This window comes from Ictalurus furcatus, chromosome 24 (genome assembly GCF_023375685.1).
Source record: "Ictalurus furcatus strain D&B chromosome 24, Billie_1.0, whole genome shotgun sequence".
Lineage (NCBI taxonomy): Eukaryota > Metazoa > Chordata > Actinopteri > Siluriformes > Ictaluridae > Ictalurus > Ictalurus furcatus.
Window position 1 is genome coordinate 3,712,685 of NC_071278.1, and position 18,838 is coordinate 3,731,522.

Here is an 18,838-nt window from a genome sequence, read left to right on the forward strand (position 1 = left end):
AGTCTTTACTTGCCGTGTTCTTAATGCTATTTATTCAGCGCTACTGAATCCTCGATTCTGATTGGCCAGAAAATGTTGATTGATTTCTCTGACAGTAGTTTATATTAATGCGCACGTCTATGTCTAATAATAAAACTGATTAAAAAGGCGTTACTTAATAAAGAAAAATATCTAATCATTGATAGTTTTATGCACTCGTATGTTTAACATCTATGGAAGGAGTCTCCAGTATCAGTGATTTATTTATTTATTAATTATTATTATTATTATTATTATTATTATTATTTTAAATAATTTAGTACGTTTTCAGCCACAGGAAACGTTTCCATTTTCTTTTTCCTCAGTAATGAAGCAGACATAAAGTATGGCATGTACTTTCATTTACACACAAAAAAAAAAGATGTAGCAAATTAGCCGTGGCATAAGAAGAATAAATCACTTTAGGATGTGCTGTTATATTGGTAACGGTCACTTCATGTCATCATACCATCATTTTGTTGATTATTTTCCTGTAACAGCACTTCCCAAGTGTTATTTATTATTCAACCCATGTTCCACACTTTCTAAGCGACCCTTCACTTCAAATATGAATCAATTTATTCATGTGTCCTTGTTCCATACACACGTTTTCATTTCACTTGCATGCAATTCTGTGAATGTAAAACACCAAAGCATATGACTATAATTTCAGGGCTTTATTTTGACTGCAGGAATGTTTAACAATACGGTCAGTTAAAGTGGGGTTTTTAAATTTTTTTAAAATTCTTGCACTGAGTCAAAGCTGTTGACTTTAGAGTAAGTAAAGCTCTAATAAACACTGATGATGGTACAGAAAACCAGTTGATGGGGAAGAACGTGCACAATGGATTTGCTTTAATCCTCTGCACAGGATGCGCTTCATTATCGTGTCAGGTGTGTTTGGCGTGCAGCATCTCGGTCAGCAGGGAGTTACAGGGCAGGTCCCCCAGCAGGTGGCGCTGGTACAGGTACTCCTCCACCTGCAGGCTGATGCTGCGCACTTCAGGCAGCCGGAGCAGAAGCTGGCCGAATTTATCCGACTGGCCTGGGTGTGTGTGCAGCGTGTGCTCCATCAGAGCCCTGTTCACTCGCTCCTGAGTGCGCTCCACCTGCCTGCGGTCCTGCACTGACTTCACATCTGTAACACACACACGTTCACATGTTAATGTGTATTTCACCAGCGGAAACCATTTGCGTAACTTTACTAGTGAAGGAACCAGGAACCTTTTTCTCTGAACGAAGAACTATTAGAATTTAGTTGCTATAATAAATGTTGATTGGTTAAATGGCACAGTGGGTTAGTTGCTAGTACGTTTGCCTTGTACATCTGGGGTTGGGGGTTCGATTCCCGTCTACGCCCTGTGTGTGCTGAGTTTGTATGTTCTCCCCATGCTTCAGTTGTTTCCTCCGGGTACTCCGGTTTCCTCCCCCTGTCCAAAGACATGACTGATCGGCATCTCTAAATTGTCCGTATTGTGTTAGTGTCCAGGGTGTCCCCACACCTTGTACCCCCGAGTCCTCTGATAGAGGCTCCAAGCTCCCTGCGACCCTGTGTAGGATAAGCGGTATGGATAGATTGGTTCAACGCAAGCTTTCACAAAATGACCAGGGTGAATCATTCCTGTAGCGCTTTTGTTTTAACACAAATGCCGAGTCAAAAACATCACTGTCTTTATGCTGCTTTCCTCAAGTGGCAAAGGATGTGTTTAATGTGTGAAACAGTTTGAAAACGAAGCGAAGCGTTAGTTTCCCATTCCCTCCATGCTTGCACTGTTGAATTCTTGAATCTGACAGGTCAGAAGGTGTTGATTCATTTTCTCTAATACCAGCTCTGACAAGTCTTTGAACCGTATACATTTCTAGTAGGATAATTCCAGAGCTCTTTAGGTTCCTCAAAAGGTTCAGATGTGCTAGATTGTTAGATAACACCGAGGCTCTTCAGAAGTAGGTGTTAGCTTTATAATGACACACCTGGGTTGAACAGCACAAGATATTTGAGACACACAAACTCCTGTCTGTCCAGATGAAGAGCCCTGAGCTTGGACACTAAATCCTGTGCTCTGGACACCAGACTGCTCAGCGTCACCCCCGCCTGCGAAAGCACAGTCGACACATCAATCTGCATCGGGGGGAAAAAAACAAACATATAGGTGAGTTAGTTTACAAATTATAGCACCTTGTGTCTTATTTTAATACAGTGGAAATGTTTTTAATTATTGAAGATGAGATGTATGTGTATTATGGCCACAAGATATTAATGAAATCCAGTTTTTGTTTTTTTATTTAAAAAAAAAAAAAAAAAAAAAAAGGACAAGTCTTATTGATCTGATGTACATTGTTGAATGTGTGGCTATCCAGTGAGGTCCAAACTTCTGAGATGACATTGAGAATCTGATTGATTTTTTTTGTTTTGTTTTGTTTTGTATTTCTATTAAAACTGGAAATAAACAGAACATTTTAGAATTGTGAAAATATTAACACAAAGAAAGGAAATTTTCAAGATTTTCAAGATTCTACGTTAATTCTAGCAAATTTGTAATATTGGGCATGCTAAGTTTTGTCCAGTTGTTGTGCTGATAATGTAATTTGTAATGAAAACTTTTGTATTAAATCAGACAAGAATGCAAAATAGAAGCATTTTTATGGAGTGAAATTAGTGAGCAGAATCTGAAACATTATGAATTATGTTTGGGTTTAAAAAAAAAAAGAAGAAAAAGAAAGAAGTGATTTTACTGAAAGTTTTCAATGTGAAAGGTATGTAAGATATTTGAGTATATTGGTATCTGGAATTCGGGCATTCAGAAATTTGTTTAAAAATAAATAAATAAAATGAAAATAATAAAAATTGATGTTAAAAAGCTGTCCAAAAAAATAGGTAAAAATTTTTTAGGTTAATAAATTCAGGTAGTTTTAAAAAAACAAACATCCAAGTTAAAAAAAATTCATCTAGTAAAAAAAAAATAAATAAATTGGTTAAAGAAATTCAGGTTGAAAAATTCAGGGAGTAAAAAAAAAAAAAATCAAGTTAAAAAAATTCAGTTTAAAAAATACAAGTAGTAAAAAAACAAAACAAAAAAAAAATCAGCTTGAAGGAGCTGAAGATTCAGGTCGAGAAATTCAAGGAAAACATCCGGGATACTCAAAGAGCAAATCATCTCAGTCTTGGACAATCACAACCCACCCCAGAACTCGCGTAGAGGGGCTTCACAGCCTTTCACAGTATAATTATCCAGTGATGCCCAAAAGTCTGAGACCACTAATGAAGTGAAATCAGAGTCAGCAGAACCTGAACAGGAATTTGTAATGTTTGGCAAAGAAAAAACAAAAAACCAACAACCAAAAATGTGATGTATTTTCATTCAGATTCCATATGAATCTTAAGATAGAGTTTGTATAATGACCTTCTGCCCTGTGACCAGATAGATGCTACCGTCTATCCCATAAGCCACCTGGCGGCACAGATGATCCAGAACCAGCAGCTCACTCCAGCAGCTCTGCAGCAGCACCATCTGATCCTCCACCTGCAAAACATCACACACCAGGTATGATTGTGCCAACATGGGCGACCATTCCTACTGAAGAAAATAAAACACGATTACGCTCAATTCCAATGACTATCGGACCTCTTTTAAACACCCAGCCTGAATATAACAGCAGTTATCTTTATTAGCAAGCTCAAAAGTTCCATCCCCGCTAGCATGCTGTAGGTCGTTAATATGAATGATCCTTATTAACGTCTTAGTCCATATACGTGGACTTTGCATGAAAACTTTCAAGACATTTGCTGTGAGAAGTTGAAGGCAATTAGCAAATAATCACCTCTGAAAGAAGCAAGGATATGGCCAAAGAGTGGAAGGAAAAAGAACTGATAATGAAAATGGCAGGGGAAAAACAACACCACACCAAGCTTAAGGAGATATAAAGTTGACTAAAAGTCTATATGTTACCACGGACTTTACCTCTGATTATTACAAAGTGCTGACACTGGAGACTCCTTCCTTAAATCATAAAAGAAATCTCATCAAAAACTTAAAGCCGTATCAACGAGTGCATGTTTACATTCGTCTTTGCGTAGTGTCCACCATAGAACTCCAGATTAGAACGAGCGCATGAACATAAATCTCGGAGAGCTGGTGTTATATGAATAAGAGCACCTTCTGACCAATCAGAATTGAGATTTTAATAGCATTTTTTTGTTTAACACAAACTTATTAATATGCGTAAATATTACACGAGACCATATTGCTCTAAATTTGCTGTTGCTTCATAAAGGTGTTCCTGAGCTGAAAAAACAAACAAACAAACAAATAAATAAATAAATAAATAAATAAGGATGAAATAAAGTTCTAAAATCCAAAACTATAACAATCTGCAATAAAGTTAACCATAAAAAAAAAAACAAAAAACCATGAAATATTTATAAGAAAACCTAAACCTTCTTTAAATATCAATATCGACAGCGATTTTTCTTCCTCCTAATATCTAATTTCTCATCTAACCACCTTTACAAGACAACAGAGAAGTTGTGTAAGAGTACTACCTTGAGTTCTTTAAACAGTGCACAGTTGCGCGCCCACTCCACCAGTCCGAACAGAGTCTGGTCGGCCATTTTGCACATGATGCTAAAAGTGTTGAGACGGTCGTGTTTTCCTCGGCTGGCTTGCTCTTTCAGCAGGCTGGCCACCACTCGTGAACAGACCTGTGTCTCCTCTGGTTCTCCCTGCAGCAGCTCACTCAGGAAGCCTGTGTTGGATGAGGGGGGGTCAGGGGTCAGGGTTGGGGTCAGGAACAGGGACGATGTTGGATCTGAAGTAGGAGTTGACACCAGTGTGTGGGTGGAGCTGGGAGTGAGCACAGGTGTGGAAATAGTGCACAGTGTAGCAGGACCATAGCTGAAAGGCATCTCTCTTTTCTCCTGAGGGAAACCATGGAAACTGGTGTGGTAGAGTCCAGCACAGGGGAGCGAAGGAGCAGTCAATGCACCATCTCTGTTTAATGTGCAGTCCAGGACCATGAGCTCTGGTTGGCTGATGCTGGGTGGAAGAGCGTGCGATTGGTGAAAGGGGTCAGAGCCTAGCGGAGCTGCGAAAGCGCCAGGCAGAAGGTGGAACTCGTGCGGTTGTAAAGGTGCTCGCGGTCCCTCCAGTTTGATCCTGTAGGGACCAATGTTTGCTTGGTGATATCCTCCTCTCTGCTGTTTCAGTTGCCTGTCCCGTCGATACAGAGGTCCGAATTTGTTTCGTCCGCCCCTCATTCGGTCTGCCCGCACAGCTGTGGACATTTTAAAACAACAGTTTGTCATTTTTAGAGCCTTTTGCTGACTAAAAGCTGAATTGCAATGACAAGCCCTTCCCATTCCCCAGCTGTCTCCATGTCCTCTGTTAAATCTGTCTCATGACTTGGCTTATGGAAAAGACTCAGAGATGACCATCTTTTGTTTCATCTGGGCTGGAGCTAACATCAGGGCCAGAAAAAATGTACACTGAAGCTATAAATAAAGAAATGGGATACCAGGATGGGATACCAGTCCATCGCAAGATGCCACACACACTCAATAAATTGGGGCAATTTACTGTAGTTAATGTACCTACTCGCAAGTTTTTGTGAGGTGGGAAGAAACTGGAGAACCAAGGTGAAACCAAGGAAAACGTGCAAAAATCTGCACAGACAGTAACCCAAGGTCAGGATTGAACGGGGAATAGACAGTAACGCAAGCTCAGGATCGAATCTGGATCCTAGTCAAATTTTAATGGCAATATTGGTACATGTATACTTATATAATTCATGAATAACACTAACACAGTATAGGTTTTATGGATTTATTATAGACTGTAATCATTTATCAAGATGTATCCTACATACATCCTTCACCTATCTTGAACTTATCTTCTTGGTGAATAAAAGCTTTTTCTTTCCATCCGTCCATCCATCCATCCATCCATCCATTTTCTCTACCGCTCATCCTTATTGGCTCCGGGAAACCTGGAGTATATCCCAGGGGGCATGGGGCACAAGGTGGCGATAAAAGCTTTTTGCACAGTGAAATTCCTGGATGCTTTATCTCTGCTATCTAAATATGCCCTTGTTTTATGGCTTTAAAGATAAATGGAGCACAGAATTATTCAACTTTCACTAGCATCCTTATCTTTGTACCTAACGTTAAGGGCAAAGGGAAACGCCAGACACACCAAGCTGGCATGGAACAAGGCTTATTGCCGATCACCTCTTGCTTCACCTCTTTGGCAACTGATTGCAGTGACATGCACACACTAATAACATGCAATAACTCTCCCGACAAAGAGGGGGAAATAAACCTCTGTTTGTAGACAATAAAAGGGAAACCACAATACCAAATATCATCAGGATATCTGAGCATATTCAATACTGCCTTCTCAAAAATGATCCCTTTTGCCCAACAAGTCTGTACCTTGAAGATGTCATCAAAGTGTGACGTTGAATGAGGTCCCAGGGCTTTGGGACAGGACCGGTATCCAGAGCACTCAGGAAATCCCACAATGCACTGGAACAGTGTCCAAACAATGTACTGTATAAGGTACAGAATACCCATAATGCACTTTGCCTAAACTGTACTCAATAGCAAAATAGTACACTACCTACCAGTATCAGTACATCATTAAAATAAACTACCATTTTTCATGTCTCTTTGAGTATATTTCAAGATTCTGCTTAGTCATTTTATTAAGCAGAAATATAGCTAACTTTAGCAGATAGACCTGGAGAAGTTCCTCCTTCCTTATGCTTACTCCTCTTCCTCTCTTTATTTGCCTGGAAATGCAATCTGAGAACTCCAACAACTTCAACGTACTCATCTGGTACAGATGATACCTAGGTAATTCAAATGGTGTGAGATGCACCCCAAAAACTACGTGTAGGGTCCTAACATGAGGCTGCAAAAAAAATATTAAAGAGCACCTAGCATGAAGGGCACCGGGAGCCTGATTTACACGCTCGGCAGTCTTGCAGTGTGTGTGTAGATGCAGGAATGGGAAACCTACCCTCTCTCTTCATGCCCACAGCCAGGCACTTCTGAAATCGGCAGTAAGGGCATCTCTTCCTCTGCGCTGGGTCCATGGGGCAGCTCTGCCTCTCGGTGCAGGTGTAGTGCTTGTTATTCTGCACAGAGCGCTTGAAGAATCCCTGAAGCAAGAGAGAAATAGAGAGAGAGAGATGTGGCATGTTCATAAGCACCTGTATTGCTGTATCGCTTGCTGTAGATAAGTAGATAAGATAAGATACTGCTTAAAGCGGATCTAGGAACACCTCAGGAAGCCCTTGCTAAAGGAAGCTGGTGTCTACAGCATGTCCATGACTTACATGAGTTTGTTTAAATAGATGTCCACATATTATTGTCAAAATAAAGAAAAATGATGTCAAGGAAGTCAAGAGAGATAAAAAGGGAAACAGGAAGGAGGACAATGGAGGATAATGACTAATGAATTAGGGATTATGACTGTAGGCCAAAACGTTCACAAAGAATCAGGTAGAGGAATGCCTTTTATATTTTATATACAGTGGGGGAAATAAGTATTGCGGCCGATTAATTTCTTCATACAGGAAGCGCCTAGAAGCTGTCTTTACAAACAAAGGCTTCTCCAGTAAGTATTATATAAATTTCAGTTAGCATGTTCAATACTTTTTTTCCCATGTCATTCCTCTTATTACACAGAACTTTATTTATTTTGTGAATTCTTTATATTTCCAGATTTCTTGAGTTAATACTGATGTCTGGTGAAAATTTCATGTGAATAGGCTCATTGGAAATATGTTTACTGAAATAAATGTTTGACGTGTCCAATACTTATTTCCCCCACTGTATACTGTGTACTGTCTGTATCTACTGTATGGATTAATGTTGGTCAGTACAAATAATTTTCTAGGGTCTCCTGCGTTGTTTTTTTTTTATTTTTATTTTTTTTTTTATTATTATTTTTTTTTTTTTAGAATCGCTTCTATGTGTATACGTGTGTGTCTGCGGTCTGACTTGCCTTGCAGCTCTCGCAGGTCAGCAGTCCATAGTGATATCCAGACACTCGGTCACCACACACAGGACAGGCTTCGTCTGGCGCTGCATGAATATCAGGGTCCGGTTTCATCTCCTCAGCTGTGAGACATGACACAAAGGGAAGAAAAAAAACAACCTAAATGGCTTTAATCATGTTCAAATTCATTCTCTGAGATGATACACTAGACGTGCCTTAAATCATTCTTTCTAACGTTCTTTATAACAATACATGACACGAACCGTTCTCAATCTTTACGCTAGGACTGGATTCAGAGCATGAGGTGTGTATGAGGGAAAAGGTTGTTATAAAGATTTTTAATTAATTAGAAATGTTTCTGTCAGTTCCAGTGAAGGTGGCGTGGCCTCAGTGAAGGAGGTGTGGCCTCAGTTTCTGTCAGTTTTAGTGAAGGAGGCGTGGCCTCTGTTGCTGTCGGCGTGGTGCCGGTACCTGTCAATCCTCTGTGTCTGTCATACTAATTGAAAGAGATGTGACCTACCTTTTTTAAAAAAATAATTAAACTCACACTGTTTGCACAACACTAGCAAATTATCGACTTATTTATGTGTAACATTCATGCATTGGATGTGCTTTTAAATGAGAAATTAGATCCTCATTGGTAAGTCATTTTGCATAAAAGCTTCAGCTAAATGAATAAACGTAAACGTAATTGTAAATATAGACCCTTAAAGTTAAGCCATGGCATGTAACAGAAAGAAATAACGGCTTATTCAAAAAGCTTAAATCTCAGTTTTCAATCCGTGTCTTGTATTTATATTTCAATACAAATATAAAGAAAGAAAATATATAGCAAACCCAAGACAGTTCATATGTACACTGCAGCAGTTTCAGTAAAGATGTGTGCTCTGTTATATTCTCGTGATTAACCTTTGCGTCATATTCTGGTCAAACTGACCCATGTGCAAAACCAAAATAGATTTAAAAAAATTAAAAATCTTTACAGCATGAACCTTTTTGAACTTAGCTTAGTTTATTTAATGACCATGAACAATATGCTAAAAAAATATTCTTTTAGGTTTATATAATCCTATATGTATTTTTTGCTTAGGTTGCGTTTTAAATTGTAACCAAGAAATTCAACTGTAGTCAATTTGGCTTTGTCAGTCATGTATTATGCATTATTTACTCTCCTACCTGTCATTAAGAGCAGCTCGGTATTATTATTCATTAATATAGTATAACATTAGAAAAATGTTGTATATTTTTAACATAGATTACTCAGAATAAAATGAATGTTAATGAGGAAAATGGGACAATAGCAATGCTAAATAGTTATGTAAGTAGTTATGTATGTACTTATGTAATCGCTTGATTTTAGTTATTATTAAGCAAATTAAAAATATCAGGGTTTCTTTTTAAAAATATAAATAAATGAGTGGATGATTTAAAAGAAATAATGACACTGCTTTAGTACTAAAAGTGTTACATTTACTATGTTTGCAGACCGGTCTGTAAATTTCCTGTAAAAAAAAAAAAAAAAAAAAAAAAAAAATTAAACCCACATATAGAAATCTTAAAACACTGGCAATTTCATATTCCATGCTGACATGGCATCATACATGGGTCAATCAAGTCCAGTTCCAAATCAGACAATCTCTGGCTCATGAACGTGCACTTACAGGTGGATGGTCTCTCCTGCATTGTCACGTCCTGAGTGTTTCCAGCAGGGTGTGCGGTTGAGGACTGGGGGGTCTCCAGGTGAAAACCTGAAACATTCATGGTCCAGACCGAGAGCAGGGTACTCCAGGTGTGGACGCCCCGGGGACGAAGAGAGGGACAGGCTGAACAGCTGGTGCAGCGTGGAGGCCTGCTGGCGGACTTTGCTCCATGCTGAGGGTAATAAACCTGCCTCTGGCACACCTTCACAGCCTGCAGAGAAAATGAGCGTAACACAAAACCACTGGTATTTCTACGCATTCCACATTCCTATACTATTGCAATTAGCATCGTGTCATTCCATAAATCTGCATATTCTTTTCGCATGTCTGGTGCTTTCTGGACTTACGGTACTACAGCGACAGGCAGTGTACCTGGTGTATGAAGTACCGTTATACCATAAACCATATTTCTTAATATAAGTAATAATAAGTGATTTTCACACTAAGTGATAAATAGCCTGTATTTAATTTTTCCTTTGACACTTTAATCATAAAACAAACGTACAACTCTTGAATAGAGAAAGCCAGTTCAGGATTCGAGGGAATCTGTAGTGAAAGTAGATAAAAGAGTTCAAGGGTGACAGATAATCATGAGTCAGATGTCTGACATGACGAGCAAAAGATACGACTAATTGGACACCTTATGGCTTTTATCTAAAACAGATGTCTGCTGATATTCTCCACCAAGGACGTAATGGCATGGAAAATATATTATGTGAGATAACCACACAACGCAATGGAAAGATGAAATTAAATCGTATATAACGCCGCACTGACAACGGCATGAACGAAATCGGTCCTGTTTAGTTCAGGGAACGTCCAGCGGATATTATATAATAGAGTTTTTATTGTTTTAAAGCTGTATTAATTTATTAATCACAACAATGTACAAATAGGGATGGTGTCGCAGCAGGTAGCAGTGTCACATCACAGGGTCTCCAGAGTCTGTGTGGAGTTTCACGTGTTATCCTCACGTCCGTGTGGGATTCCTCTGGGATTTCTGCTTTCCTCCCGCCTCTCAAAAAGATGTAGGCGTGAGGATTAACGACTCTACATAGCCCCAGGTGTGAATAAATGTGTGCATGGTTCTCTGTGATGGACCCTTCCAGGGTGTATTTACACAACGTACACAAAACTGCAGCTTGTTTTATTCACTCATCCACTTATATGGCAAAGTTGAACTTTAATAAATATAATTTTTATTATTATTTTCTTTACATGTAAGCATTTCCAGTTCCGAAGAAATCTTTTCCAAATCCAGGTCCAGTCTTTGTCACAGGATTGGACTGAATTTGTTCTTTATCGCTGATATCCAATCCACCACTGTAGCAAAATAAAACATCATCATGCTTCACAGACCCCATTTTGAGAACGACTGCGAAAGACAAGCCTAGTTTGAAATATTTACAAATATAAAATGATTGTATATTTAATTGCAGTTTCATTCTCTTTGTGCAGTATTTGCCGAGGGAGCTCTTGTTGGTCGTGATTGAGTTAGACGCCACTCTAAGAGTTGAGGTGGTGCCATCTTTTGTACCTTTTAAATACAGTGGATATAATAAAAAGTATAAAATATCTAAATGTCTAAAACCATGTCTGTTACAGTGAAATTTTAACGTATTAATTAAAGTGAAACGCAATAAGAATACATTTTTTTAAAAAAATATCACATGTACAATAACCTGGTTGCATAAGTATGCACATCCCTAAACTAATACTTAGTTGAAGCACCTTTAGATTTTATCACAGCATTCAATCTTTTTGGGTAAGAGTCAGTCAGTTTGGCACGTCTTGACTTAACAATCGTTTGCCATTCTTCCTTGCAAAAGCATTCTAACTCAGATGGGCTGGGCATCTCCTGTGCACAGCCCTCTCCTGGTCACCCCACTGATTTTTTAAAATTGGATTTAGGTCTGGGCCGTTCCAAAAACTTTGAACTTGTTTTGGTGAAGCCATTTCCTTTGTTGATCTGGAGGTTTGTTTTGGGTCGTCGTCATGCTGAAAACTGAAATTCTTCTTCATCTTAAGTGTTTTAGCAGAAGCCTTAAGGTTTTGCGCCAAAATTGACCGGTATTTGGAGCTATTTATTATTCCATCCACCTTGATTAAAGCCCCAGTTGTAACAGAAGAAAATGGCCCCAAAGTGTGATGCTGCCACCTCCGTGCTTCCCCGTGGGGATGGTGGTTTTTTTGGTTATGTGTTGTGTTTTTTGTGCCAAACATATCTCTTGTTATTATGGGTCTCATCAGACCATAACACATTATTCCACATGGTTTTGGGAGATTTAATGTATTTTTTAATGTATTTTTTTGGTAAAAAATAAAAAGGCTTCCATCTTGCCACGCTTCCCCATAGCCCAGAGATATGAAGAATTCAGGAGATTGTAGGGAACAGCCAGTACTTGCCAGAAATTGCTGCAATTCTTTTAATGTTATTGTAGGCCTCTTAGCCACCTCCCTGACCAGTTTTCTCCTCAGCTTCTCATCAATTTTAGAGGAACGTCCTGTTCTCAGTTCTGTCACTGTCATGCCATATTTTCTCCACTCGTTGATTATTGTCTTTACAGTGTTCCATGGTATACTTTGTAAGCCCTTTGCGGCGCTTTCCAGCTGGATGTTACCAAGAAGATGTCAGGAAAATATCTAACTAAGAGTCTCTAACTATTTTTATGTGGTATAAAAGGAAATTATTAACACCTATGCTACACTTTCAAATTAAACTAATCAACTAAAACAGCAACAAAGAATTTGCTTCGAGTTTTGTTGAAAAACCATTTGGACGGTAAACATGGGAACACTGGGGATTGTGGGTTTTTAAAAATTTTTTTAAAATCTAGTATTGTTAGGTCAACTGTTTTTTTTTTTTCTCTAAGAAAACATTTTCCATACTTATAATATAATAGCACTAACACATGTCTTCATAACAGCATTGCCATCGTACCAGTGACGTACTTAAGCCCTAAAACAAATGGCGAGGGTCTTCTTTTTTTGTTCAGTCTTTCTTCTTTTTCTTTGTACCGTTTCATGCATTAGTTTTTCTCTCAAAACTAAAAACACTCTCATATTTCAAAGAAATATCAGATTGCAATTCCCAGAGTGAGTTGTGCATTTGCATGTCTTTTTTTTTTTCCTGAGCTGTAACTGGAAAAACAACAACATCAACAAAAAAAACAGCATAGAAGTTCCAGAAGTTTTTGTTTTACTCTACTTTACTATAGATTGCTTTAATGTAGATGTGCTTTTTATTGAAATAATTCAAATTCTGACAATTTATCACATCATTACTAAGCCGGTCTGGGAAATAGCCAGCTGCAATACAATTAATGATCACTAGGAGGCACAATGAATAAGCGTGAATAGAATAGACTGGATAGCTAAAAACATTCTGGTCCCCAGATGGAAGAGGCATGAGCTGAATACTTTCAGATGGTGGGAAAGGAGAATAACATGGTCCAGATATTTGTGGAATGCCTCTGATCCTATTGACTTCATGGAGCATGATGGAAGCCTTAGCATGATTAAATATGAATTTCTCTGAAAAGTAGCAAGTCAATAAGCTAATCTTTGAATTTCTTGTGGGTATTGCTCTAATGCTGCAAAAAAAAAAAAAAAGTAGTGAAACATATAGCTTCGTACCTTAACTATTTCTTTAAGAGTAACAAGGTACACTCCGGGGGGAAATGTTACACATCTGTTCTGGCCTGCTGTTTTTAAGACTTTTATAGGCGACTGTAAACAATTTCACACTTTTTCTTTCAAATTTCTTCTTTTGTACATTTGATTATACAATTAAGAGAGGTAAGTTATAATAAATCTTATCTTTCGAAACTCTAAATAGCATATGCATAAAAGCAAATTCAGCCATGATAAACCCCTTTACTATCTTTTAAACTCAATGGACTAATATATATATATATAAAGAATGAGTCAAGAACCAGGAGATCTTCTTTCTCTAAATGTTTATTTGCATGCTTGAAGAACTTCAGAAAGGTTTAGCAGCTCAAATCTACAGACCGAACAGTCTGACCGTATGTCATAAAAATACGAAATAAAAGACATGAATAAACATAACGCTTCAGCCAATGATTGTAAGAGTCAGTGGCACATATTTAAAACCAAATATTTCCTTCACACACATGTTCATCAATGTCTATAGCCGTGGCCTTAATTTTGTTGTTTAGCTGTATTTATTTATTTATTTATTTGATATGTTTTCATATAAAATACAAATAATTAATCTGTTACACAATAAATTCACAAAAATATCTTGTAGTAATTGGGTTATTCAATCTTTTGGTAGTGGCGACCTCTGCTGCTGAGTTATAGACAAAAATCAAAGCCAAACGCTATAAAACATGGGGCTGCTGTTCAGTTCTTGCTTTCATACACTGAAAGGTATTCAAACAAATAAAATGAACAGTTCAGTAATTTAAAAAAAATTATTGTGACCATAAAAGCCTTGAAGATTTTTTTTTTTTTTTTTTTTTTTAAAAAACAACAAATGTTAAATTGGAATAATGAATCTGACTCAAAGGTTTAGTTCATCAACAATTATTCAAAAGACAGTTATGCTTTTTTTTTTTTTTTTTTCCTTCCTTAAGTCTGGCATGAAACAATACAATCTGCTGTTTTTTGGAGCTGAAAAAAAAATCAGAATATGAGGTAAATCTATGCGCAGTTATTCATTTATTTATTCATAAACAGCCACTTTATTTTGGGCTTTAAATGTAACTGCTTTAGCTCAGATGTGCTGTAGATGATGCAGAGGCATTGTTACTCAGCAGGTGGACACACCGGTTTTCCCTTGGCCACATACCACACCTCATTATGTCTGTTCGTCAGCTTCATTGGGCTGGACACACACACACAAACAGAGAGAGAGAGAGGATTAAGTGAATGTTAGGATCTAAAACTTTTACTCGTTCATGTTGATTATTTTCCTATAACAGCACATCCCAAGGTGGTTTATTCATCTTATAACACACAAGTCCATTTTTATTTACTGTAGAATGACATGTTGTGTTTACTCAATGCTACCTGTTATAGCCAACGTCGTAGTGGTAGTCTTCATGGTAAGAGGCTTGAGCTTTATCGAGTGCCTCTTTCAGCTGGGCAGAATACTTTCTAGCTATTGGCGATAAAATCCAGCCTCCGTAGCTCTTAACGTACACGTTCATATCCGGCATGTCCGTGAGGTACACCTGCAGTTCATGGATAAATAATGCAAATAATGTGTTTAGCATGCACGATTCGCAAACGTTCAGAGGTCACGATTTCAATGTTTTTCCCTGCACACTCACACTGGTGTCATTTGGCTGCGGAGCATGTTCCTGGTAGGCAGAGGGCAACAGGAAGCTGAGAACGTACACCGAGCTTTCCAACCAAGATACGTCCGCTTTCACTTTAGTGAGGACCGGAGCGGTCATCTCGATCTTGGCACCTGCAAGTACAGTATAAAAGTAGCAGATCTACTTAAGCAAATCTGCTCTAAAAAAGTCATATCGTCTGCATAACGTTCATCTCTCTCTCACTCCCGATCAATCGTACCCACATGTTTATTGTCTCACCTGCTTCATTGTCACCGGTGATGTATTTGTAAAGTTTTCTGAAAGCTTTCACTTTGGCCACGTCTATAAAAATGGACTCTGTCGCCGTGGCCACCCATTTGGCCGCCTCATAATGACGCACCTAAAAAAAAAAAACGCACAAGCTGCCAGTTTTATTCTTAAACTCGTTACGTAACGTTTGAATAAAAGAGCACAGAATTATATTTGTATGTATATACAGTGTGTATGTAATAGTTTCCCCTATTTTATTTAACTGAATCAAATATTACAATGACAGTCCAAGCAAAAATATATATTCACACCATTTTCAACCATACTACCCAGAACATAGCCAGTCCGACTCAACGTATTTAGTTTTACACCAGAGCCATGAGCCTAAATTTGCTATGCAGGAAGAATGGCTTATAGCCACCAACTGTGAGGGCTCAAATTTAATATCTATAATGAATGAATCTACAATCTGGGCTAGAAAGAAATCAGTCCCAGACTCGCTTCCGTCGTTTCAGAGACTCACCTCATATTCCTCTCCTTCACAGATCAGATCAAACAGCAGACACTCCTTGGTCTCTGTGCAATAGGATGTGGGCTCACTGGAGTTGCTGAGGAGTCAAAGTTCATGGAGGTCAAACAAAGACACTAACCGAGACCAATCTAACTAATGAAAAGTCTAACTAATGAAATAATGAGCTGAATAAGATGACTTTTACATTTACATCGGTGTAATGCTGCTCTGTAAGTAAAATCATGGCTGTAAAAAGCCTCAGAAACAAATCTGAAAATATTTCGAAACAATTTAACACTATTGGAGAGTGTTCGTTTGGTCACTATGACAAACCAACACACTTTTGTCAGCCTAAAGATAAACCTGACCCTGACTGTTTTTGTAGGGTTCGCAGAAAGCAAATAAAATTGAAATAGAAGGATTTAGGTTGAACTCTTACCCAACTCTGGCTTCTGCTGTAATTGATAACAGCAACACAACTGCTCCGATTAAGCAATTCCTACACAAAAATAATCACAGCTTCAAGTCAGTTTGAAATGCCATCCTAATCCATTAACATCTCGGTAGCTGAAAGTGGGGCATAATCATCAACATACTATTCACACCATAGTGCAGATAGTGCAAATGGTCTATAGACAGATTTAATGTGCAAAAGTTAAAAAATAAATAAATAATTGCAGTAATATAAAGAAGGTTGCTTACATTTTGGAGAAGAAATCCTGTTCTGCAGTGTGAGGGGCAGATCTTTATTTAAAGCCGCAGATTATAAAAGAGTTCTGAAATGTGTTGTGAAATCAGTTATGAAAGCAGAGAAGTCCCATCCCACCCACGTGCGCTGTCTGGATGTTATAAAACACTCAGTAACCTTATCTAACTCCGACCACACGTGTCACGGTGAAATGACGAGCCTGAGGCGGAGAAATGGTCATTTCCTTCCATCCATCTTCAGTAAACGCTTTATCCTGGTCAGGATCGCTCGGATCCCGAGTCTATCCCGGGAATACACCATTGTATATTCACGGATTTCAAAGGAAGGACTCGGTTTGCAGGTTTTTAAAAGCAATCAAACAAAAACAAAACATTAGAGATAAACAGACGCGATCAGGGTTATCCTTATCCTTTTTATGTAGTCCAAAAAAATATGACTAGGATATGATTTAATTAGGCCCACAGCTGGAAAAGTTCGCAGTTACAAAAGCAAAGACTGGGGAATCAAGAGATCATTAGAGTACACAGTTCATAGGGACAGAAAAAAAAGAAGCAAACTTGTGTTCTTTAGAACCGTTTAGGTAGCTAACTACATATAAGACTATATAAGACCCCTGAAAGGACCCTTTTTATAAATAAATAAATAAAAAGTATAAGCTAGGTAAGCGTTTCCCAACTTTTTTTTTTAAGTTAGGCACCCTTTGAAAATTGTAAATAAATAAATAAATAAATAAATATTTTTTGGCACACATCACGGAGTATCCGTCAAGTGCCGTGTGTGCGAGAGGCCTCATTCCACGTGGCGGTTCGTGCGGCATTTTTTTTTAACTTACCGGAAATGGTTTTTAAAAATAGTGATTTGGATTTGTTCAACCTGCTGAAAGAATAAAGCTAAACCTGAAAGTGTTTTTTTTTTTTTTTTTTTTTCACCACGTTTTCATACATCAGTATCTTCACGAATAAACACGGTCACTACACTCCACTACACCGTCAGACACAGTGATTACACCTCATTCTGCTGTCTTTATACATAGAGACGTTTACATTGACGTGGCCATACAGAGTGATCGTTCTGTAATATCTTTCTTTTGTCTCTGTACATAAAGAGACATTTACATCGATGGGTGTGTAACGTGTAAACAAAAACACAATGCAATAATTTGCAAATCTCTTAACCCTATATGTTATTCACCATAGGACATAGAAAACATATGAAATGTTTAAACTGAGGAAATGTACCGTTTTAAATGAAAGTTTAAATCCGATGGCCTCAAAACGTTTCAGAAAAGTTGGGACGGGGGCAAGAAAAGGCTGGAAAAGTAAGCGTTGACTAAAAAGAAACACCGTTACAAGCAATGACGAATTAATCTTGGTTGACATTTGATGCAATGCTTACCTTCATTTTTGGCAAACAAGCATTTATCACACAGTTTGGAACACCGCCTTATTATATTTTTATTGTGGAAGAACACTCACTCACTTTTAGGAAGTTTCAGTGGATCCCAGGAACACTGGCCATGAGGCGGGAATACACCCTGGATGAGACGCCAGTCCATTGCAGAGCACCATGCCCACACACTTACACTTAGAAAACCCAGCAGAAACCCATGCAAACATGTGGCGAACATGTGAAAATCCACACAAACAATAATGCAAGGTGGCAAAGTGAGAGTAAAAGCTAAAATGTGAGCAAAGGTGCTTAATTTCTTGGCTACTTGACGGTTAATCATTGTGTAACGAGTCTGAGAGGCATCTGGGACATGCAGTCACTGTGTGAGAATACCCGACTGACTTATATCATAACTATCATTTTATCTCTTATAATCAATACTTATTTTTTTTTTGTCGATTCTTTTGTGTTTTCTTCTTTTTGTGAATGTAGAGGACAGAAAACAGATCGGAAAAACATTATTACCAAACATTTACCGCCTCCGCGAGTTATCTAAACTCTTACATAAGTGAGACTGACTGTTGCCACATGTGGCTACAAATGCAGCTGTTGTGGTTTTATGATCACCAGCTCACGCCACAGCAATGAGCCTGTAGTGGAACATCACCACCCAAACGTTAACTGTTTCAAGAGAGGACTATCTTCTCTTTTAGCTCAGGATGAAAAAAAAAACATTCATATACACAGTGCAATTATAGGTCAGGCTTTGGAAAAGCTTAAGCACAATAGAAAGAATTCTAAAGATTAAAGTTAACAGATCAGTCTATATGTAGAGATGAGATGAGAGATATTAGTGCAACTCTGATCGTTTTCATCTTAGACATAGACAACACTACATTGTGTGAATGAGGTCAGTTAAGATCGGGGTTGGTGAAATGTTAGGAACGCCTGTC

The 18,838-nt window shown here is 38.1% G+C and overlaps 2 protein-coding genes across 2 annotated transcripts; both read right to left on the reverse strand.

Annotated features, from left to right (window-relative positions):
* Window positions 1–364: 364 nt before the first annotated feature.
* Window positions 365–9,996, reverse strand: nr5a5 (nuclear receptor subfamily 5, group A, member 5). Its single transcript, XM_053613314.1, has 7 exons — window positions 9,680–9,996; window positions 8,025–8,140; window positions 7,035–7,176; window positions 4,559–5,289; window positions 3,420–3,539; window positions 1,990–2,137; window positions 365–1,156 (listed from the first exon to the last, which is right to left on the reverse strand). Exons 1-7 carry the CDS (start codon window positions 9,975–9,977, stop codon window positions 909–911), a joined length of 1,803 nt encoding a protein of 600 aa, XP_053469289.1. The 5' UTR covers window positions 9,978–9,996; the 3' UTR covers window positions 365–908.
* A 3,664-nt stretch (window positions 9,997–13,660) lies between these two features.
* Window positions 13,661–16,626, reverse strand: soul5 (heme-binding protein soul5). Its single transcript, XM_053613316.1, has 7 exons — window positions 16,490–16,626; window positions 16,227–16,286; window positions 15,800–15,884; window positions 15,286–15,406; window positions 15,019–15,158; window positions 14,756–14,919; window positions 13,661–14,570 (listed from the first exon to the last, which is right to left on the reverse strand). Coding segments are annotated over exons 1-7 (651 nt in total). The 5' UTR covers window positions 16,492–16,626; the 3' UTR covers window positions 13,661–14,491.
* Between the last annotated feature and the right edge of the window lie 2,212 nt (window positions 16,627–18,838).

Bases quoted from the DNA above. Each gene is read 5' to 3' on its own strand.
- nr5a5 (XM_053613314.1), bottom strand. From the start codon at position 9,977: ATGCGTAGAAATACCAGTGGTTTTGTGTTACGCTCATTTTCTCTGCAG. The intron at 3,540-4,558 runs GTAGTACTCTTA...GATGTTTTGCAG, and splicing joins CACTGTTTAAAGAACTCAAG to GTGGAGGATCAGATGGTGCT. The intron at 1,157-1,989 runs GTGTGTCATTAT...TGTGTGTTACAG, and splicing joins TCTTGTGCTGTTCAACCCAG to ATGTGAAGTCAGTGCAGGAC.
- soul5 (XM_053613316.1), bottom strand. The intron at 14,920-15,018 runs GTGAGTGTGCAG...CATGAACTGCAG, and splicing joins CGCAGCCAAATGACACCAGT to GTGTACCTCACGGACATGCC. The intron at 14,571-14,755 runs GTAGCATTGAGT...GTGTGTGTCCAG, and splicing joins TACGACGTTGGCTATAACAG to CCCAATGAAGCTGACGAACA.